The 23,208-nt window shown below is 41.1% G+C and overlaps 1 protein-coding gene across 1 annotated transcript in view; it reads left to right on the forward strand.

Moving 5' to 3' along the window:
• LOC128743422 (ras-specific guanine nucleotide-releasing factor 2-like) overlaps window positions 1-23,208 on the forward strand; it is a 101,285-nt gene that overhangs the window by 57,706 nt on the left and 20,371 nt on the right. Inside the window, exons 16-18 of the mRNA XM_053839996.1 lie at window positions 12,381-12,401; window positions 18,770-19,124; window positions 19,183-19,280. Coding sequence (XP_053695971.1) covers window positions 12,381-12,401; window positions 18,770-19,124; window positions 19,183-19,280 — 474 coding nt within the window. The remainder of the gene's footprint in view (window positions 1-12,380; window positions 12,402-18,769; window positions 19,125-19,182; window positions 19,281-23,208) is intronic.

The following is a 23,208-nucleotide window of genomic DNA, read 5'->3' on the forward strand; positions in this document are numbered from 1 at the left end:
AAGATCGCCAAAATTTCGCAAAAATGCAATTAAAAATAGGGTATTTTTACCTATATGAGTCATTGTTCACGGAATTCATTCTTTTCATGTCTCTATATAGAATTTCAATACGTATGTCTTAGATTTTCTGCGGTGGCCCAATCTGTACAACATGGCCCGACTATGACAACATTTTTTGTCTTCACGTAAATACCTATAACTTTTTTATTTTTCAAGCAATCAGTTCAAAACTTTCCAGAAATATACCTTATTCTTAGACCTTTGTAACGATGTATTCAGATCCCCAAAATTCCTTTTGAAACGAAAGTTATGGGCGAATTCCAAAACGTGGCCCAACCACGACGACACTCCCCTAGTATTTTCCAGCCGGGGCCAACCAAACAACAACGGCATGCTGAACGTACTGCTTCGTTGATGGTGCGCTCCCTCGCTTGGCTTGCCCGGCTCGTAGTGCAGAGGTATAACCGAAATGCATAAGCAAAAGCATCTGGTTCAGGTATTCATTCGCTATTGAAACGTTTGCTTTCTCGTCTCGCTTAGTTTTAACGATAATACTTTGAGCACAACTTGCTGCTTGATGTAGTGTGCTTCGAGTTTAATCTGAATATATTAAAATGTGCTTCCTATACTTCGATGGCAACTACTTTGTTAATGCAGCTGTTATTCATTTGAATGTAAGCAGTTATTGAAAAGAAAATTCATTCATTGGAAAAATAATCTTTACCAAGGGGGAAATACACTGCCCTGTTATAATTCAGTCGGTTCAACCGTACTAAATTTTGAACTAGTGATGCATGTTTCCGACAGCGTTCTGTATCACATCATGCATATGGGTAGATTTGGAATGCTGCTGAGTTTTCATGCGGGTCAGATATGTCCTGTTGTATTGACCAGGAAAACGAAGGTACACTACGTCGTTTGTTTTGGGCATATTCAATATCAAAAATGTATTCATGCGAAGAGACAGTGAACGAGAAAGAGAGAGAGATAGTGGAAGGGAACTTGTTTAGGCGTGGTGTGGAATATGTTCAAAGCCATGCGGTGTCCTCGATTTTGGTCAGTAGACCCGCCACGTCATTCAAATTTCGGTCAGTATTTCGTGTGGTGATATCCGGTTGCGTGTAGATAAATTTAATAAATGCGATACGGAAGGAAGTGCCCTCAGTGCACGATCCATTTTCCTATTCCGGTTCAGTTAACAATGAACGAAATATCTGCCGTTCGAAAACTAGAACGTGAAACGCTGCATCTAATATGTACTGGATGGATATTTGAAATTGTTGGAATGTACCTGAAATATTGGGTTGTTGTATGTGAAACTTGATGCTAATGAAACTTTATTGGTAACATACGGTTTTAATTAAACTGACCGAAAATGGTTATGATTAGCTGAGACGATGATACGGTATTTGAAAAGTATACGCTAGAAAACCTTGCATTATAATCATCATTACCCGCGCCTGAGAAAAACATAGCCCCATATTCTGTGTCTATATGCATTATGTGCAATTAAAAATGAAATGCAAGCGGAACAGAGGTTTGTAAACGTTCAGCCGTCTTTTAGCACCATGCAACGGATATGCAAATAAATTAGTAATTATTGTAGGCGAAATGTGATAGTGTAGATACTGGAATATTGATAACCAAGAAAAGACGCCTAAAATAAGAGATACTTTACACCACACCATTCGTGACGTGTAAATCGCTTAGGTTACATGCAACTTTTCGAATTTATTTCTTACAAAATGTTAAAAATAGCTTGTTATCTGTTAACTAATGTTTATTTGAGCGTCTTAGTAGAATACCTGAAACAATAAAAAAGAAGAAAACAAAAAGTTATTTATATCCTTTAATTCTACTACTGTGTTTTATTGATAAATACGTATTTCGGTCTCGACGTGAGACCTTCATCAGTATCTAACTAACTTAGACTGTTTTTTAGAAAACTGTTTTTTAGAAATAGAAAACAGTCTAAGTTAGTTAGATACTGATGAAGGTCTCACGTCGAGACCGAAATACGTATTTATCAATAAAACACAGTAGTAGAATTAAATGATATAAATAACTTTTTGTTTTCTTCTTTTTTATTGTTGTTATCTGTGTTTTACCGAACAGAATCACAGAGTCATGAGTGCCATATTTGCTCGCACACAATATAGGAGGAATTAAACTAGGTTTTGCTTTTTCACAACACATTCTGTTACACAGTCGTTTGAATTGTATGAAAGTAACCATGCGTCCCCTTATCGCTTGAATAGATGGAGGCGCTTGATTAATCGTTGCACAGCAATAGCTTCAACGCCGTTCTGGCACAGTTTAGCAATTTTGAACACCTTTTTTAGACAAAACAAACGTACGAACCTGTTACGGTATGTTTTGTTTTGCCTCGCAAATATTTGCCAAATTTTTATTTGACTGTAATTTTGCTGTAATAATTTGATTTTGTCTGTCAAAGACACATTACTATCGGTCACAGGCATAGAGCTTAACCATATACACCATAGTGTATTCCTGTTGATCCAGAACTTAACTGCACTGCTCGTATAAGTGTGGCATGTGGAACTTTTTTGAGAAAACTTAACTTGAAATTTGTTTGAGAATGAGAGGTAATGGAGGCGCATGGTGAATTATGAATATCCAGAACACTTAAGTGACAGAACAAAAAGAAAATGCTATTGTTTGAAACAGGATTTGTCCACTTGGAAGTGTTATTAAACTTTTTTCCTCGTTCATTGCGGTACACATGTTTGGTGCTCTGAATTGAAACTGCAAATAAATTTGTTATACTAAACAGCCCAAGTAACAATTCCAAGTTTTATTACGTTCGTATACCTAGTGGTTTTCATGACCAATTTCATAAAACCGCTAATAAAACTATGAGCTCTACCAGAACTTTCTGACGACCGCTATAAAACTGGTTGTCCGACTTTCTCTAAAGAACAAAACACCAGAAAATTAAATACCGAAGGATATTTCCCAGAAAGAATTATTCTCCAGAAAACCATTGCCCAGAAAGTACTAATTTCCAGAAAACTGTTTCCCAGAAAGTACTATTTACCAGAAAGCTATTGACAAGAAAGAACCAATATTCAGAAAAATATTTAACGAGTAATCCGTAACGAGTAAGTAAATTACACTTCTTCTTTTTTTCGCAAATGAGTTGCGTTCATTGCAAAATGTGGCACCTATTTTAGTAGCAAACGTTTCCTAGATGATTCAGGGCGAGACGGCCGTAGGCCGCGAGTGTTTGCCGACAACCCGCCGTCGGAAGTGCCGGCCACTGCAGGGGGGCAGCCCCCCGCAGAAAACACATCTATTTAGGTGCATGCGTTTTTCTAGGTTCACTGACAAATAGGAGTTATCCCTTAGTTGAGTCCGAACGAGTGGTAGCGAGTAAGGACAGCCTGTAATTACCCAACAATTGAGTAGGCCGAAAGTTGTGAATGGTTTCTATGACAAAGCAATGCCTAGGTGCTTCATTTCGTTATCGAAACTTGACCTTCTGTTTTTTTATACATCAGACTTCACAGCCGACTGTTAGCGTACAGGACTATTGCAGGGCAAGTTGCTACGAGCCTATTAACTCTAACAGCCTCTTTCAGTCGAGATTCGAACATAATACGATGACTGACTTATTAGGCCAGCGTCATACCTTGAAGCTAACTAAGAGGTTTCTATGACATACTGTTTAAATTTTCCAACTGTAACAGTTAAATCCAATAACCCGTATTACTCTACAGTATACCGCTAGTCCGACATCCAATAATCCGACGACTCGATAGTTCGGATCTCGCTAATTCGGAAAATTCCGAATTAAAAAGCATTGTACTTAGCTTCATTGGGGGTCTTCATTTGAGTCAAGATGTTATTCATTCCAACTAAATGGAAAGGGTAAATGGCGCTCCTTATAACTGCGCTCAATTTTGCCAGGAGCTCTAGTTTTCATCACTCTTCTCAAAAGATTAATGTTATTGCGCTTATTTCTAAGCTAATAAAGAATTTAAAAGTATTTTATAGAATAAATTGAGCATTTATCAGTACAACACAAATTTATTTCGTATTTGTGAGTTTTTTCGGAAATTTCCGGAGTTGTTTACGTGTGGATGTAAGATAAAAATTCATCGGAAATTGGAAAGTTTTAACTGAAATGCGGGGTGCGCAGAATTAGGCGCGCTTACGGTAACTGTTATTTCGCGGATTTCGTCTTTAGGAATATATAACTATTTCTGGAAAATAGTATTCTGGCGATTAGTTTCTTCTGGAGAATAGTATTCTGGAAATTAGTACTTTCTAGATTTCAATTTTCTGGGGATTAATGCTTTCTGGTCAATGGTTTTCTGGTTATTGGTGCTTTCCGGGATTTGGTTTTTTATGAAAAAAACTTCGGTGTTTTATTTTCTGGGGAATAGTTTTCCGGGAATTGTTAGACAATCTATAAAACTGCCTGCTGACTAAGTGGCCCACTCTTCATAGCCACTATAAGAATCAGGTCATAAGCTCAAGTAGTCGTATCACGCTCTGCTGAAAGCAGCAATAAAACCGATTAAGCGCCTCTTCCTGCCTCTACAAAACCTGTATTTCGGTATCCAAAAATTAGTATTACCGGCTTCGGTACTCCCGGTACTACCGGCTAGACAGTCCTATTTATATTCAACCCAATTTTCTCTGCTTCGCATTTTAGTCTGGTGTACTGATCTTCCACCGCCTGCCGTTCTGCCGACAGCATCCACGTCGTCAGCAAAGCAGATAAATTGACTGGATTTCTTAAAAATCGTGCCCCACATTTCTATCATCACTCGTCTTATCACGCCTTCAAGCGCAATGTTGAATAGCAGGCAGGAAAAACCAACTCCTTGTCGAAGTCCCCTGCGAGACTTGAGTGGATCCGACAATCCACCCGAGTTTCTCCCACAGCACTGGATCCCATCCATCGTAGCCATGATAAGTCTAGTAACCTTACCCGGAAAGCCGTTTTCGTCCAAAAATTTTCCATAGCTCTTGTCGGTTTACGCTATCATATGCGGCTTTGAAATCGATGAACAGATGATGCGTGGGGACTCGGAATTCGCGGTACTTCTGGAGGTTCGCCGCAGGGTGAAGATTTGGTCCGTTGGCAACCCTCCATGAAGCCGGCCTGGTAACGTCCCATAAATCTATTGGCTATTGGCGATAGTCGATGGAAGATGACTTGGGACAGCACTTTGTTGGCGGCATTCAGAATAGTGATCGCTCGGTAGTTCTCACAATCCAGCTTCTCGCCTTTCTTGTAGATTGGGCAGATAACTCCGTCTTTCCACTCCTCCGGTAGCCGTTCCGTATCCCAAATCTTGACAATCAGTTGATGCAAACAGCCGGCCACCTTGTCCGGGTCCATTTTAATAAGTTCCGCTCCAATGCCATCCTTTCCCGCTGCTTTGTGGTTCTTCAGCCGCTGGATAGCCTCTTTAACTTCCCTTATCCATTAGGGGTGGCACATCTTAGTTACTTGCTACACCAATATGGTCACTTCCTTCGCTATCATGGTCTGTACGTCATTCAGATATTCTTGGTAGTGCTGCTTCCACCTTTCGATCAACGCACGGTCGTCAGTCAAAATACTTCCATCTTTATCTCTGCACATTTCGGCCCGCGAGATTCGTTGAGTCTCTGATAGAACTTCTGTGTGTCGTGAAAGCGGTACAGCTGTTCGAGTTCTTCGCACTCCTTCTCCTCTTGGTGGTGCTTCTTCTCCTTGAAGAGTCAGAATTGCTATCTCCGCTTCTGTTTGTATCGCTCCACATTCTAACAGGTGGCTCTATGCAGCATTTGTACACGCGCTGCGTTCTGCGTTCCAATATCTGCTGGCATTCCTCGTCAAGTCAAACCATTCGTTACGTCGATTCGGTGCCACACGGCTGTTTTCACGGCATTCCAACAGTCCTCAAGAGGGGCTTCATACAGCTCACCCTCTTTCGGCAGCGCGATTTCGAGAGATAACGCGCAGTTTTCGGCGACATCCGGTTGCTTCAGTCGCGCTAGATTATACCGTGGCGGGCGCCGGTATCGTAAGTTGGTCACAGTAGACAGTTTTTGACATATCCTTACCATCACTAGATAGTGATCCGAATCGACCATCCGATCACCCGCTTCTGCGTCTCGCCCATCACTATAAAAGCTGTGCCCAGCTCGTGTGTGTTACCGCAGCTTTGGTAGCTGGCATGACCAACTTTATACGTACGTACCATCGTTCTTTTCCAGCATACCTCCTGCAGCGCTACAATATCGAACTTGCGACTCTTCACTTCTTTAGAAGCACGTGGGTACTTGCGAGGGAATTTATAGACCGACAGTTCCGTGTTCCTAATTTCCAATCGTTAATCCGTTGTCGTCGCTTGGGTCATTGCCGATTGTTCCGATTAGAGTTATTATTACTTACGGAGTCCATTGCTTTGATTTTTTAGTGGTCCAGGCTTGCAAAGCCCGCAACCAACCCCACAGTATCGCTGGAGGGCCAACGTAGCTCGTAAGAGCCCTCTTCTCCTGTCAGCATACGACCTTGGCTTCCACCGCGGTTGGTTACCCGATCTCCACCGAGGTTGCTCGTATCCCGGCTGGTACCACGAAGAGGTAGGGGTAGGAGTTGTTGGGTAAGAGGCTGTGGACCACTGTGGGATCTATTGTATGCCTTGTGCGCAAGGCACCGATGGTACGCATTACCCAGCCGTTTACCAGCCGTCAGTAAACCTAGGAAAACAAATAAACTTAGACAGATGTGATTTCTGCGGGGGGCTACTGTGGCACCGCAGTGACTGTCGCTTCCGACGGCGAGTCGCTGGCTACACTCGCGGCCTGCGGCCGTTTCGCCATCTAGTGTTGCTACAGGTAGTTTTTGGAAATCTTGTTATTGACATATGTTTTATGCAAAAGTATAAAATGTCTCGAGTTCGATTAGTTTTTAAATTATGCAAAAATTTCTTTTTTTTTGTATGAGGCCCCCTTCCGGAGAAGGGAGGAGTCTCAATCCATCATAGAAAAAAATCCGGCCTCCAAAAACTCTCACATGCTAAATTTGGTTCCATGTGCTTGATTAGTTCTTGAGTTATGAGGAAATTTGTGTTTCATTTGTATGAGAGCCCCTCCTTTTAAAGGGGATAGGGGTCTAAATTCACCATAGGAAAAATTCCTGCCTCTAAAAATTGTCATATGCCAAATTTGGTTCCATTTGCCTGATTAGTCATGAGTTATGCAAAAATTTCTGTTTTATTTGTATGAGAGACCACTCTCCCCCCTTCACAGAGGGGTTTCAGACCATCACAAAAAAATTCAACCTCCAAAAGCCCCCAATTGCTAAATTTGGTTCTATTTGCATGATTAGTTCTCGAGTTATGAGAAAATTTGTGTTTGATTTGCATGGGACTCCCCCTCTTAGAGGGGGTAGGAGTCTCAATTCACCATAGAAAAAAATTCGTACTTCCAGAAACCGTCACATGCCAAATCTGGTCCCATTTGCGTGATTAGTAATGCAGAAATTTGTGAGTCATTTGTATGAGAGCCCCCCTTCCAGAGAAGGACCCCTTCATATACAAAAATCCAGTCTCCAAAAACCCCTACATGCCAAATTTGGTTCCATTTACTTGACTAGTTTTCGGGTTATGAGAAAATATGTGTTTCATTTGGACGGGAGCCCCTATTCTTAGTGGGAGAACGGGCCTCAATTCACCATAGAAAAAAACTTCTGGCTGCAAAAATCATCACATCCCAAGTTTGGTTCCATTTGCGTGATTTGTTTTCGAGTTATGCACAAATTTGTGTTTTATTTATATGGGAGCCGCTACTTTTAGAGGTGTGAGGGCTTTCAATTCACCACAGAAAAAATTCCTGCCTCTAAAAGCCCTCACATGCCAAATTTGGTTCCATTTACTTGTTAGTTTTCGAGTTGCGCAAAAATTTCAATTTCGTTTAATAAAATTTAATGCGCATTTGCTGCACAACCACGGAAACTGCAGAGAAATAAGTATTTATTTTATCGAATATTTTCTAATGATCGCTATAAACCAAATTGATTAGAATGATTTGATATTAAAACTAACTTTTCTGCTCACGAGTCACGGATATATATTTTTAAGTTAATAAAGCTAGCTAGCTGACTAATTTAGCTTTTTAACAGAGCCACAAAGCGAAAAGTTAAAAGCTTCATTATGTTATGTTAAGCAGCGAAAAGCATAAGGCCCAAACACAATGCATACGGATTTTACTACGTTGCAGATTTGACAGAAAACCAATGGAAAAACTATCAAATTGCCGCAACGTAGTAAAATCCGTATGCATTGTGTTTGGGCCTATAGTCGGCTTTATTGCCGCTTTCAGCAGAACGTTCCAAAACTACTTGAGCTTTTAACCTGGTTCTTATAGAGGTTATTAATATCTTATGAAGAGTGGGTTACTTGGTCGGAAGGTAGTTCAAGTTAATTCATTCGGCTCAATTTTATTCAGGAATGACACCGCAGAGTTGACGCGACTAATGCGATGAACTACACTGAAGTCGTCTTTTAAGCGGTTTGTTTTTTACGCGACTATTTTTACGCGAATTTCGGAATTTACGCGGAGGTGTTCTATGAGTCTATATATATGCCTAGTTTTGGAATTCGCGAGGTTTGTTTTACGCTATTTTTGGAATTTAGGCGGTTTTGATTTACGCGGAACGTATCCTTCGCATAAAAAGCGACTTCTTGCACTACGGCTTGGCACACGTTGTAATGACATCCAATCTTCTCCTCTTGTTGCCGGACACGTAAAATAAAGTAAAGTATTTTTGTGTTTATTTATTTTTATCGGATGGGGAAAAGCCAAGTTGGAAATAAGTACTTTCAAATGTCATTTCCATCTCAGGTATAAAAACCCCTGAGTATCTAATTACAAAGAATTACTTATTGTGCAATAACAATATGATAGTTTATCTTATCTCATAATTTCCTCGTCCGTGAATATAATGTATATTGTTATAAAATACGTGTGACGAGTAAGCATAGCTCACTGATAACAAGGTGATGGTCGGATGAAATATTGGTGCAGCACTTGTTGCGTACCTGCAGATGATTGTAGTGGATGCTATTTCGATATTGGCAGAGCAATCCGAGGCCAAAAACTTTAAAGGCTTAAACGTATTTCTACGACTTCACTCGCAGTCTGCTGTTAGAGTACAGAATAAGTACGGGGCTAATACAACGAAACAAATACTGACTCTCTTTAGAACAGCTTGTTAGACCACCAGACCCTGAAGCTAACTGAGTGGCTTGAGCGATCCAAGAAATTGTCCAAATAGAGAAGAGAAGACTATATTACCCTATTATATCGTTCGACGTAAGAAACGTATCAAGTAGTTTTGGCTGGGAAGTTATCCCAGAGATCCTGCGTAGAATTCGGGCCTCAATTCCATCGCACTAAGCGAATAGAAATCATTGTCGGATAGCACATCTCAAGCATTTGGGAGCAGCTAATGATCGATTACCGGCTGAGCTTTGACAATCGCATCGACTAAGGTTCTTTCAAGTGAAGGCAATGGGGCTAGGCTATCAATGTAGTAGCTGGAATTACACCTACGCTACGAGTCCGGTACTATCAAGCGGCGGCCAGAGTATCATAGCCGATACTGTGAATTACAGCGCTACAAACCAAGCAGGATCGAGCGACGTAGAACACTACATTCCGGCTCATAGCTGTGAGAGGCACCAGCACGTACAGAACACTATTCTCGAAGGCAGTATGTGTTATCGCTGGAATGATCCAATCGGGATCAACCTGACGGAAGACAATGAGTGTGACGGACGTAGAAACACCAGAGGAGTTCAGAGGCTTGCGAAAGAAGTCGGTGGCCGAATGGCAATAATACTGGCCCATTGCCAAAAACGGTAGATGGACGTAAAGGCTCAGAAACAATTCATAACAATTCATAAAAAAACAGAAGGTCAAATTTCGATAACGGTTTGTAGCACCTAGGCTTGGTTTTTTTGAACTGGAAAAAGAGGTTATGTATTTCTTCAGACATATGACATAGGAACTGATTCACATTCGCATAATTGCACGGGCATGCCCGTGTATGAAGCTATAGACCGTTTAATTACTTCAAGAGACTGATTAAAAGTAATTATTTATGAAACATGTAACATTATAAACAAAGCTAAAAGAGATAAAGTGAGCGTAACAACTATAAACATTTTCGATTTATTACACCATTTTTCCAAAAGAGGGAGGTGTGGCTATGTGAAGTGGTACAGTTCCCTTCCGACCATCCAAATTCTTAAGAACTTCATCTTTTAAGAACATATAACCATGAAGCACAGTCAAACCTTTCTGTAACCTCCTTTTCCAATAGCCTACTATCCTTTTTCAGCCCACCCGAAAATGTTGAAGTTTGTTGTTCAAATTTTCCTCAATTTATTTTCAATATTTTGCTACTCTGATATCCAATTATATTTGTCTCCATATAATCGTCGTCAATCGAAATCTGCTGAATATCAATTAAATTAAATCAAAAAACGGCTTATAATTAGGCAAGAACCTCGGTAATTGCTGGTCACTAGCACTCAACTCAATCTCCTGCAACGCAAACTGTTCAGTGTTCATGAAACTAGTGTTTTTTCAACTTCTTTTATTCTCTCTCTATCCAAGATACCACTTACATAAACCGAACTAACTCTATACTTGTTACTGGTTCCAGAAGCAAACCTGTGTGTTCATGCAGTATTTTTCTCGTTCTTTTTTCTTCTTTTCTGCTTTCCTTCAAACGTGAATTACTGTGGATGTTCCTAAATTTGTGCATTGAATGAACGCAATGAAAAAAACCTGTGTCTTTGACAAATCGCCACCATCACAAAAAACGACATAACCATGATTGTGTAATGATGCCGAAATTTTGTACTCACGTATGCGTTAAATGTTCCTATTGAATATCTCTAATCGTGCTCAATCACCACTAAAACCTCTTGTGACTGTACGGTATACTGTCTCTCTTTCTCTATAAATTCATTTTTCTCGTCATTGGACCACTAAACCGAAAAACGCTTTATCATCAACCGTTTTGCCATGTTTGAATATTTTTCGTTTTTTTTGCACCCTGCCTTGATGTATCGTGAAATGCGTGCGTGGAATGGACTGGAACGGTTATGTGCGTGGTCTCTTCTTGGAACGGTTGAAACGTTGATGACATATGCGGAAAAAAATATCACTCTAATCGGTGTTGGAAATCAAAATCATGCTCTTGCGCCCAAATGAATGATTTATCATTCCATGTTTCCCTGCGGGTTGTTGCTAATCGTGTCCTATCATGTGACATATCCTCGTCTGAATGTGCGAACCGTGATTAACAACTACGACACCGCCAATAACAATGCCAATTGTGCCTCTCTGCTGTTCTCGATTGGCTCCACTATGCCCTATTTTGCACTTTTACTCTACTTCGGTGTCTCGCTTTCACACTTCACTTTTGCACTACTGGTTTTTTATTGTCCTCTATGCCTGCTGCGAAAATCGTTTTGTATCGGTACGTGTGAATATGTTTGTGTTTGTATGCTGCGATGGGCGTGATTGTTCTTCGCGGGATGTTCCCCCGGGGGGCACACCGTATTGCGTATGTGAATGGACGTGTGTGTGTCTGTGTACGTGTATGTGTATGTGTGTGGGTATGCCTGAGAATGGACTTCCGAGTCCACATGTGGCATTCTGATAAATTGAAATTTCGCTACCCCGCCGGTTCGATCCTGAACCAACAACTATCCTGAAAAATCACGTTCATCGATAACTCCAACTGTGTACGGTTGCCGTTGTAATTAATACCGGATCGCTCACGCTCATGTAAACTTGATAACACGGAATGAATAAAAATTGGCGATAAAACTCGTACGTTCGAATGGAATAAATTGCAATTTTGCGCCGTTTGGTAACCGCCTCCAACATCATAAATAAATTTATCGTATAACGCTATCTTCGTAACATCCTGATGCGTTTGCCATGCACCGGCATTGACGACGCATCCGGTTCCTATTAATGTTGCCGGCTGTACACGTCATGATTCCATCACTTCTCGTTTCGTTTGCGCCTTGAATGAAATAAAAAATTCTTATCTGTTCGAAAATTCCATCTATTCGTACCCCGTACTCGAAATGAAATTTTGGAAAACCTACCCGCGTAATCATCATTTACTGTTAACGATTTCACGTTCATCGCACAAACGACATGCTGATTTCGCATGTAATATTGGAAAATGCAACCTGGCAACATTTCGTTTTGCCAAGGGACATAAAAAACACTATAAACAACAACACGAACATATGCGGGAAAAACATTCTCTGATTTGCTTACTCATTTACCATCGGATGCATCGCGCTTTGCTTGCACCAACACAGCATGGGACCGGATCCATTGTGGTAAGTTGAAAGTCAACGGCTGGCGTCGTTCGATTGTTGTCGAAGCCGACGTGGCGCGGCACGGCGGTTGTGGTTAGGTTGTGTTCCGGGATCACGGCTGCAAACGTTCCTGATGACGGCTTAGTTGCACTTGATTGAGTATAGCTTGGGCGGTTTCGTTTCGATTCGTTCTGAGCTTTGGTTTTTCCAGGGCCTAATGCAGCTCTTGTTTCGTAAAGGTACCTACGTATGATTTGATAGCTGTTGACGGTTAGGCAAATTAAGCACCGCTAGAGATAGAACAGCCAAAAAATTTTGCCGATTCTGGTCTGTAAATAAAATTCCAGTTCTAAACTTGCAATCCTTACTCGAATCGAAATTCTATAGAATTTTTTACTCTCTGCCGATGGGAATCTTGACTCTCATTGCATGCCATTGCAATTCATTCATTCATTCAATGTTCACAGACACAGCCAGACAGACAGACAGACAGACAGACAGACAGACAGACAGACAGACAGACAGACAGACAGACAGACAGACAGACAGACAGACAGACAGACAGACAGACAGACAGACAGACAGACAGACAGACAGACAGACAGACAGACAGACAGACAGACAGACAGACAGACAGACAGACAGACAGACAGACAGACAGACAGACAGACAGACAGACAGACAGACAGACAGACAGACAGACAGACAGACAGACAGACAGACAGACAGACAGACAGACAGACAGACAGACAGACAGACAGACAGACAGACAGACAGACAGACAGACAGACAGACAGACAGACAGACAGACAGACAGACAGACAGACAGACAGACAGACAGACAGACAGACAGACAGACAGACAGACAGACAGACAGACAGACAGACAGACAGACAGACAGACAGACAGACAGACAGACAGACAGACAGACAGACAGACAGACAGACAGACAGACAGACAGACAGACAGACAGACAGACAGACAGACAGACAGACAGACAGACAGACAGACAGACAGACAGACAGACAGACAGACAGACAGACAGACAGACAGACAGACAGACAGACAGACAGACAGACAGACAGACAGACAGACAGACAGACAGACAGACAGACAGACAGACAGACAGACAGACAGACAGACAGACAGACAGACAGACAGACAGACAGACAGACAGACAGACAGACAGACAGACAGACAGACAGACAGACAGACAGACAGACAGACAGACAGACAGACAGACAGACAGACAGACAGACAGACAGACAGACAGACAGACAGACAGACAGACAGACAGACAGACAGACAGACAGACAGACAGACAGACAGACAGACAGACAGACAGACAGACAGACAGACAGACAGACAGACAGACAGACAGACAGACAGACAGACAGACAGACAGACAGACAGACAGACAGACAGACAGACAGACAGACAGACAGACAGACAGACAGACAGACAGACGAAAAGGCGAAAAACTAGTTTGAAAAAAGATAAACGAAAGAAAAAGACATAATGGAAGGACAAACGTGTAAAAAGAGAAAAAAAAGAAGAAGAAGAAAACGTAAAAAAAATAGAAAACAAATAAATAAAAAAAAACAAATAAAAATAGAAAACTATGCAAAAATAGAGGAGAATGGACAAAAAATATGAAAAAGAAAAGAATAAATATGAGAAACGAGTAAAAAAGAAGAAATTGGACTGAGAGGAAACATTGGGCAGAAAAAGGAAAAATGAGAGAAAAAGAAGTGAAATGAGACAAATAGGACACATTCCAGCGTTACGGGACACGATTAGCACCCATTGTTACCCTATGAATCGCCTCCTGTTTCACAATTTTTTTGGCAAATAGCTTGTAAAATAGTTGTTAGAAGAGTACTTCATTTTCCACTAGAATGCCAGGGATTTAATGAAACAGGAACCGATCTGTATAGTAGAGATAGTGTCCCGTAACGCTGGAATGTGTCATAGGAGGAAGACGGGATAGAAAAAAGTGACAGAAAAGATACAAAAAATTGGAAAAATGAGAGAAAACAAGACACGAAAGAAAAAACGGAACAAAAATCAAAAGAGAAAAGAAAAATTGCTAGTGAGAATAAAGAAAATCGACAGAGGAAACGAGGAAAACGAAAAAACGAGGTCATATGGTTTATAAAAGGAGAAAGATGGTACAAGATAGGAATATGATGGAAAACGGGGCAAAAAATGAAGAAAATCCCAATGCCAATCTGGGCAATCTTCAATCCAAAAATGGATTAAAGAAAAAGGTAAAACTGAAAAGTGAAAGATGAAAAATTGGCGATAAAAAGGAAAACAGGAGAGCAAAAAGTAGCCAAAAACTATTTTATAGCACACTTTGAATTCTAATTTCAGGTTAATTTTAAATTTTATTCCAAGTCCAATCCAAAGTGTAATTTGAATCTTATTTTCGTCCTATTTTAAGCTCAATTTTTAGTATAATTTCAGCTTTATTTATTCAAAATTAATAGTTTCAACTTTAATTTGGAGTCAAATTTCAATTACAATTTTAAGTTAAATTACAAAGCCAATTTCGATTTCAAAACCAATAAGAACTTCAAATTCGCTTTTAAGTTTATTTTCGCATCTAACCAGGCTTCATTCTTGCTTTTTTGCTCAGTAGATGCTCATTTGGCTATAGTGCCTCTACTAAACAGAGTTCGGAAAAGTAGTGTAAAGGGCAATTGTAGAGCTAATCATTATCTAGATTATTGTTGAAAAAAATTTTATCTTTTGTATTTACGGCGCTATGCGATTGCTACCCCATTGGTAGCCAAATGAGCGCTCTTTTTGATACCAACTGTGTAGCAGCCCCATAGTGTGGTGAATACAAGAGATAGATAGAAGATTGGGATTCGGATTGGGAATGGGAATGGGATTGGGATTGGGATTGGGATTGGGATTGGGATTGGGATTGGGATTGGGATTGGGATTGGGATTGGGATTGGGATTGGGATTGGGATTGGGATTGGGATTGGGATTGGGATTGGGATTGGGATTGGGATTGGGATTGGGATTGGGATTGGGATTGGGATTGGGATTGGGATTGGGATTGGGATTGGGATTGGGATTGGGATTGGGATTGGGATTGGGATTGGGATTGGGATTGGGATTGGGATTGGGATTGGGATTGGGATTGGGATTGGGATTGGGATTGGGATTGGGATTGGGATTGGGATTGGGATTGGGATTGGGATTGGGATTGGGATTGGGATTGGGATTGGGATTGGGATTGGGATTGGGATTGGGATTGGGATTGGGATTGGGATTGGGATTGGGATTGGGATTGGGATTGGGATTTGGATTGGGATTGAAATTGGGATTGGGATTGGGATAAGGTGGACATTCACCATATTTCTCTATTCCTCAATTGAGCGCAGTTCTGGCGTTTTTGATATTTTCGGAGGGTTCTTTTCTAGGGCACAACCTGCACGTTATTGGTAGCATAACCAGACCAAATATCTCTTATCGAACTTGGAGAGTTTCATGTGCTTGAAAATATCCGCCACCTTCTGGTTGTTTTTTTCTCAATCCAGTTGTCGTATACAACTCCACTTCGGCAAGCTGGTTGATGTATACCTTCATGTAGATTTCTTAGTTCATCACCACGCAATCGAACTTTTTCATCGCCGCCACGTTTTTTATCGTCGTAATTCGGAGGTAGTATCTGCTTATAAGTCGTTCGCTTCGTTTTTTGGTCGATGCATGTTTGTAGAAAACACTTTCAGTTTATTTGCTTGCGAACGGAAAGGTTGGGTTTCCATCTGAAAGTGTTTTCCCCCGATTCAGGTTTTCTGGCTGTCGACAATTGTTTCCGAACAATACATTTTAATTACGTTGGCGACAAATGATTTGGCTGCATTTAACTGTTTTGCTAACTTGGTGTGCGAGATTTCGTACTTTTGCGATGTGCGACAAAAGTTTTCATGCGTTGAATCCATTGCCATTTTGATGACTGAAAAACAAGAGTCCAAATCAAAATTGAGCCATAGTTCTTACAAAATGCGGGGTTTACAAATTTTCTAAATGTGCTATTAAAATAAATAAATCATGTTTAAATCGATCAAATTTTGCTCGAACATTGTAATTGGGAACCTACGCCTTCTGGAATATTCTTTAGTGGTTTGAATAAATCAAGATTTTTTTGACTTTCCCTGAGACTGCCATTGGGAATCCTTTTCATTCGAAACACATTCGTCCAACAACTTGACTTTTTGTGTCATTTTATTTCAATACACTTTTGATTTTTCCTTCCACTCCTTTGAAAGAAAACTACTTCCGATTGGAAAACCTTCATAGAACCATTTTGAATCGCAGGGTATATTTCGTTACCATTCACTGTCAAACCGCAGAGCCCTCGTAGGCGCATATTCCAACTTGTATAGTTCTAAAGAAAAACCAGTGACGACAATATGATTATCCTTTTTTCGCTAAATTGAGCATTACTAACCCGTGCAATGGTACCGGTTGTCGATTGGCGGTTGCTGGGAAAATCATAGCCAAAACAGCAAGTCACCATTGACTGACTGCGAAACCTGTCGAAAAAAACCGACTCCGAAGGAGGGATCAAGCACTAAGGGCATTGTTTTTTACGTATATTTGCTAGCGCTTCATTACTCATAATGTGTATAAAGTATGGAAAAAGCAATGCTTATAATAGAAATTTCGACTCTGTTTCTAATAAGTACCTTTTCTTTTTTTCAAATAGTAAAATACCGCCTTTTCAGTGACGTTTGCAGAAAATTTTCATCAGGATACTAGTCCTGTCCTTTGTGTTAATCAGTGTTCGAAAACAATGTTCGCAAGAAACATGTGGTGTATCAGGCATGTGTCATGGACAGAACTTTATTCATTATTAGCACAAAATCAGTAGATATTGTATGTCTCAAATCGTTTGTGGCAAACGTATCGGAAGCTCTTCAATAAAGCAAGTCCTCTTAGTCACACTTTCGAACATGTTTGTGCACTCGTACGTAAACCCACAACACCTACGTATGCCACATCTGACGAAAGTGATAAAGTTGCCTCTGTTGTCAGCTGAGAAGCGGAACATCTTCTGGAATGACGCCTGCAACATGTTGGCAATTTGAACAACAAAGCACTCGGTAGCTTCTTTGCAAATTTCGGAAGAGAACCGTTTCGTCAAAGTTAATGCAAACTTGGTCAACCAGAGCAATTAAATCCGAAATTTACTGTTCCAGTGAATGTTTTCCTCGTACGCAAATTGGAGCACCGTCTCTGAGTTTTCCAGCGTTTGCTACAGCTTTGAACAGAGTTTAGCCAGAACTCCAGAACGAGGCTGTATTGAAATTTTCCCTCGAAGCTTCAATTAAAATGCTGATGGCTGAGAAAATTCGAGACTTGTGTACACAGAAAGCAAATTGGCGGCAGAAAACTTTCCGTGCCGCAGCATGAAATTTTCGCTCGCATTCGGAGTAGTGCAGTAAAATCAAAGACAAATAATTATGACAACTTGACGGGTTTACCATGTCAGTGTGCCGTGCCGGCAGCTTGCGCCTCGGCCGCAGCAAGTTGGCGCGTTTGAAGTTTACAAAATCCATTTGAAATTTTCTGGGCCGGGCGACGTACGACGGCTGCCAGTAATTGCCCTGATTCGAGCGATGTGCAACTTGGTTTAACGATATTAAATTAAGCACGGCCGGGATAAAAATGTTGCCACCAAAAATGAGCGTAGATCCGTGATGTTTCAAGATTTTAGATACTTATATATTTTAAGCTTATTGCTACTTCTTTCTAACATGATATAGGTTATAATGCTTATATCAAAGGAGCGTTGAAAAGTGGTAATAGAATACTGGAACGACGGTGGGTTTCGCTCTTTGAAGTCAAATTTGGTTGATATATAAAGGCTGTTTATACATGATATGCTTCGGAGTAAATGCGATTGTTTGATTTATTAGCTTTAAAAATCTCAAAATTAGTCATCATCATCACACTGCTTACACTAAGGTTTTTCTATGGGAAAAAGAATTGTATTGATTGATACTATTGATCTAAGCTCAAATTAAGATACTGTTTTGAGCCCCAATTCCCAATTGCATGAATTTTTCAAGCCACTATATCAATAATAATTTCGAAACTCATAAAATTTTGAATACATTTCACTTATATTATTTTCCATTACACAGTATCGTCAACCGAACATGAAATCACATCTGAAAAACCTTAGTGCATCGAATCACGACCATTTCACAGCACGTTTTCCGTAGAACAACACCTTTCCATCCTAGACCTCGTGAAGAGAGTGTGGCTTCGACAGATTTTACTATCACTCTTCAAGACAGTCGAATTAATTGAACCTCTTCTTACATTTCGTCATGTTCGTTTCGATGACAAATGGCGTTCAGGAGTAGCACCTCAACGGCAGCGGCGGCTTTCGCAATCGCTACCTCAGCTTCCAGCAACCCTAGGGACGAGCCCCCCGAAGTGGAAGCTAGGAACCGGAAAGAATCCGTTGTCAGTTCACCAGCTACGATGCGCGTTCTGAACGTTCTGCGCCACTGGGTGTCCAAGCACTTTCAGGACTTTGAGCAGGATGCAACTTTGCGCTCTCAGACGATAGCGTTTCTGGACGATATTACGTGCAGTCCGAATTTATTGCCAACCGAGCACAGAGCTGCATCCCAACTGTTACGACTTCTGTGCCGCGAGGACATCGACAGCGGGAAACAGCACCTTGATATGCTGCTGAAACCACCACAGGTATATTGAGACTGTTGACGTTGAACAGTTTCCGGTTTATAACTTCTATTATCCACAGACCCCGAGTAAGGAGAGTATTGAGACGTTGTCAGCTTTAGAAATTGCGGAGCAAATGACATATTTGGATCATCAAATATTTTTGGCCATACGGAGCGAGTGAGTATTTTGTTTTGCCTACTGTATTTTTCTGAATAAGTTTTCAGTTTGGGTTACGATTGAATTGCTTAACTTTCATCACAATTGCAGCGATGAATTGAGTGATTGAAGGCTCCGTAAATTTGAATGAAAGAAAAGTAGAATGTTTTAGTTCGATTCATTGATGAAACCTGCAAGGCGTGTACGAATTGTGTATCTGTCACAATAAAATTTATAATGAATTTTATTTGTGAAAACAGATTCGATTTTCTTTCATTTGATTTTCATATTCTACTACGACGTTCAAAAACAAACTTTAGTATGTGAAGTTGTTCTGTAACTTCATTTATGTTTAAACCTAATAGTTAGATCATTGCAAATTACTTTTTAAGTACTTGTTAGCTACCCCCCCCCCCCCCACCCCTTGGAATTTGGAAAAAATTGTAGCATATGAGTTAAATTTTTTTATAAAATCAATTGTCTGTGGGCTCTACAGCCTGGAACACTCGAAAAATGAGGGTACGAGTTGAGTTAACGCTTCTAGCACGAAACAGAAATGGAAATTCAAACAATGTAATTTCCGAAAATCGTTAAAAAAAAATTTCTTTTGTTTTCGCCTTTTTTTCGTACATTTCTGCATGGAAAATAATAACGTATATTTTAAAAGCAAGAATAGATTTGGTTTTCACGTTTAAACTTTAAGTAAAAAACCCGATTTAATCTACCTATTGGTGAAAGGAACCTTTGTTATACTATCTCATTTTTCATTTGAGATAGAATTCGACACGTCTTCGGAACATAATTCAACTTTCTGATAACACTATGGTGGTTATCATCAATACATATGCATATGTATGTAATATACTGATAAATTTGTATAATATTTGAAACCAATCAAAAAACATATCCGGACATATCTTCGGAACCGTACATCCGATCCAACTTCTGTTCAATAGAATTCTTCTAGGCCACAAAACTTTCCATTTGTTAGTTATTGTAGTCAAATCGGTCCAGGAATTTCAGGAAAAGCAGATGTTTATTGTTATATTTTCACTGCTGAGACTGAGTAAACGCAATTGATTCAAGGAGCTGTGCCGAGAAGCAGACGTCAACAGTAGTGGCAACAGAAGTGCATCATGAGTTCGGAGAATGCGTACTGGAGCATTTATATTTATGCTTGCAAGTAATGATGGACAGTCGCTATGGTTTGTGAGAACGTCAAAGATAAACACTCGTTGCAATCTTAAGCGCCTAGCGGAGAGTGTTTCCAAGCCAACCAGTAAACAGTGCGAGGTTTATGGAAGCAACTCTGTAGGGTTAGTCCAGGGGAGTTGACGAAAGGCAAACCGTATAAAATGTTTTTGGACTCGTTCTAATTTGAGGGCGTGCGAGACATGATAAGGTGCCCATACTGGCGCTGCATCCTCAAGTATACTCCATACCAATGAGCAATACAGCGACTTAAGAGCATATACGTCTGTAATAAATGCTGTATGGCGGCGAACGGCACCCAGAACAGAAAAGGCTTTAGCAGCAGTTAATGCTACATGCTCATTGAATCGCAGTTTGTTATCTAAAACGGCCGAGCCAATCTTGTATGGGAACTCAGTAGTAGTTAGGCAGCGAGTAAAAGATATTACCTTACATTTCTTGATGTTTACAGCCATACCGTTTTCGTCACACCACAACAAGAGTTGATCGATGTCGCTTTGCAAGGTGGCGCAATCTTGGGCGGATGACATCACCCGAAAGATTTTGAGGTCGTCAGCGAAGAATGATTTTCCGGATGATATCCGATATGTGAGGTCGTTTAAGTATAGAATAAAAATAAGTGGGCCCACTCCCTTGAGGAACTCCTGACGTGACGTTGAATGTTGTTGAGGTTTCATGGTCAACCTGTACAAAAGCTTTTCGTCCGGTGAGGAATGATTCCAGCCACTATCCAACTCGGGAAACCAAGATGGGTAAGTTTGTCGATTACGAACGTGGCGGAACAAGGTCGAAAGCCTTCGAAAAATCTACGTAAATTGAATCTACTTGGCGACGGGAATCAACTGCAGGGAACAACGTGTTGGTATAAGCCATAAGGTTTGTAGTTGTAGAACGACGTTCGACGAAACCATGCTGAAACTCGCTGATCAAAGGTTTTGCAGCATTGCTCAGGAAACGATGGACGACTGTTTCGAAGACCTTAGCAAGGCAACAAAGTATCGATATTCCACGATAGTTATCAACGAGTTGAATGCTTCCTGATTTGTGGATTGGGACCATTTTAGCAATCTTTCAAATGGACGGGAACGTGCAGTCAGTAAGAGAACGATTGAAAATCAGAGATATCGGGGCAGTCAGTTCTTGCGCACAGTTCTTGATGATAAATGGCGTCAATCCATCCACTCCACCTTTTGATACATCTAAATCGTTCAGCACTTCAAGTACATCCCTATCCGAGAAACGAAAGCTCGGGATGTCCACATCGTATGATGGTATCAGACGAAATCTTTCCGGCTTGGATGCGGGCAAACTGGCGCGGCACACGCTTTTAAAGAAGTTAGCAAACAGGTTGGCAGCTTCTTTGGCTGAACTGGAAACACATCCTTTGTATTCCACGTTACTCGGTGTGCGTTTTGACGATCTGTGGGTCGTTATGAAAGCCCAAAATACGACGGATTCGATTTCAGGTTCGATTGCACCCTGTCCACGTACGCTGCATAGGACACTGTAAGCAAATCATTGTAGTCACTTTCGATGATTCGTAGACGATTACTATTTTCTACAGATCTGGTGCTAAAGAATCAGTTTCGGGCTTTTCGAACCTTATTGCGTAAATTTCGGAGCTGAGGAGTCCACCAAGGCTTGCGGCTAACGGAGGACGTGCTAATTCTGCAACGTGGTACAACCACATCGAATATGTCATACAACGCGTCGTAGAAGGCATTTACGGTCTCATCTACAGAAGAACAACACAATCGTTGCGTCCAGTCGATTGTCAAAATTTTATTGCTTAGCTTATTGCTATCTCGGCGTTATTGCTATAATTTGGCACCGTGAACTGTGCGTCGAGTCGTAGAACAAACGGTTTATGATGCTCGTCGATCTTTAACAGTGGCAGAGGTAGGTCGAAAAGTTCGACGTAGTCCGGAACAATACACTTACTTAATTGGCCTAACGTCCTATGACAAGGCCTGCGCAGTATAATTTCTCCATCTGTTTCGGTCCATGGCAACCATGGCTATTGACGATAGTCGATGAAAGAGGACTTGGGACAGCACTTTGTAGGCGGCATTCAGGATAGTGATGGCTCGGTAGTTCTCACAATCCAGCTTATCACCTTTCTTGTAGATAGGGCAGATAACCCCGTCTTTCCACTCCTCCGGTAGTCGTTCCGTATCCCAAATCTTGACAATTAATTGATGCAGACAGCCGGCCAACTTGTCCGGGCCCATTTTAATAAGTTCCGCTCCAATGCCATCCTTTCCCGCTGCTTTGTTGTTCTTCAGCCGCTGGATGGCTTCCTTAACTTCCCTTATCGATGGGGGTGGCACATCTTCATCGCTTACTGCACCAATGTGGTCACTTCTTCCGCTATCATGGTCTTCCGCCTGCACGCCATTCAGGTGTTCATCGTAGTGCTGCTTCCACCTTTCGATCACCGCACGGTCATCAGTCAAGATACCTCCATCTTTATCTCTGCACATTTCGGCCCGCGGCACGAAGCCTTTGCGAGATCCGTTGAGTTTCTGATAGAACTTCCGTGTGTCGTGAGAGCGGTACAGCTGTTCGAGTTCTTCGCACTCCTTCTCCTCTTGGTGGCGCTTCTTTTCCTTGAAGAGTCGGGTTTGCTGCCTCCGCTTCTGTTTGTATCGCTCCACATTCTGACGGGTGGCTCTACGCAGCATTTGTACCCGCGCTGCGTTCTTCTCATCCAATATCTGCTGGCATTCCTCGTCAA

The sequence above is a fragment of the Sabethes cyaneus genome, chromosome 3 (genome assembly GCF_943734655.1).
Source record: "Sabethes cyaneus chromosome 3, idSabCyanKW18_F2, whole genome shotgun sequence".
NCBI lineage: Eukaryota > Metazoa > Arthropoda > Insecta > Diptera > Culicidae > Sabethes > Sabethes cyaneus.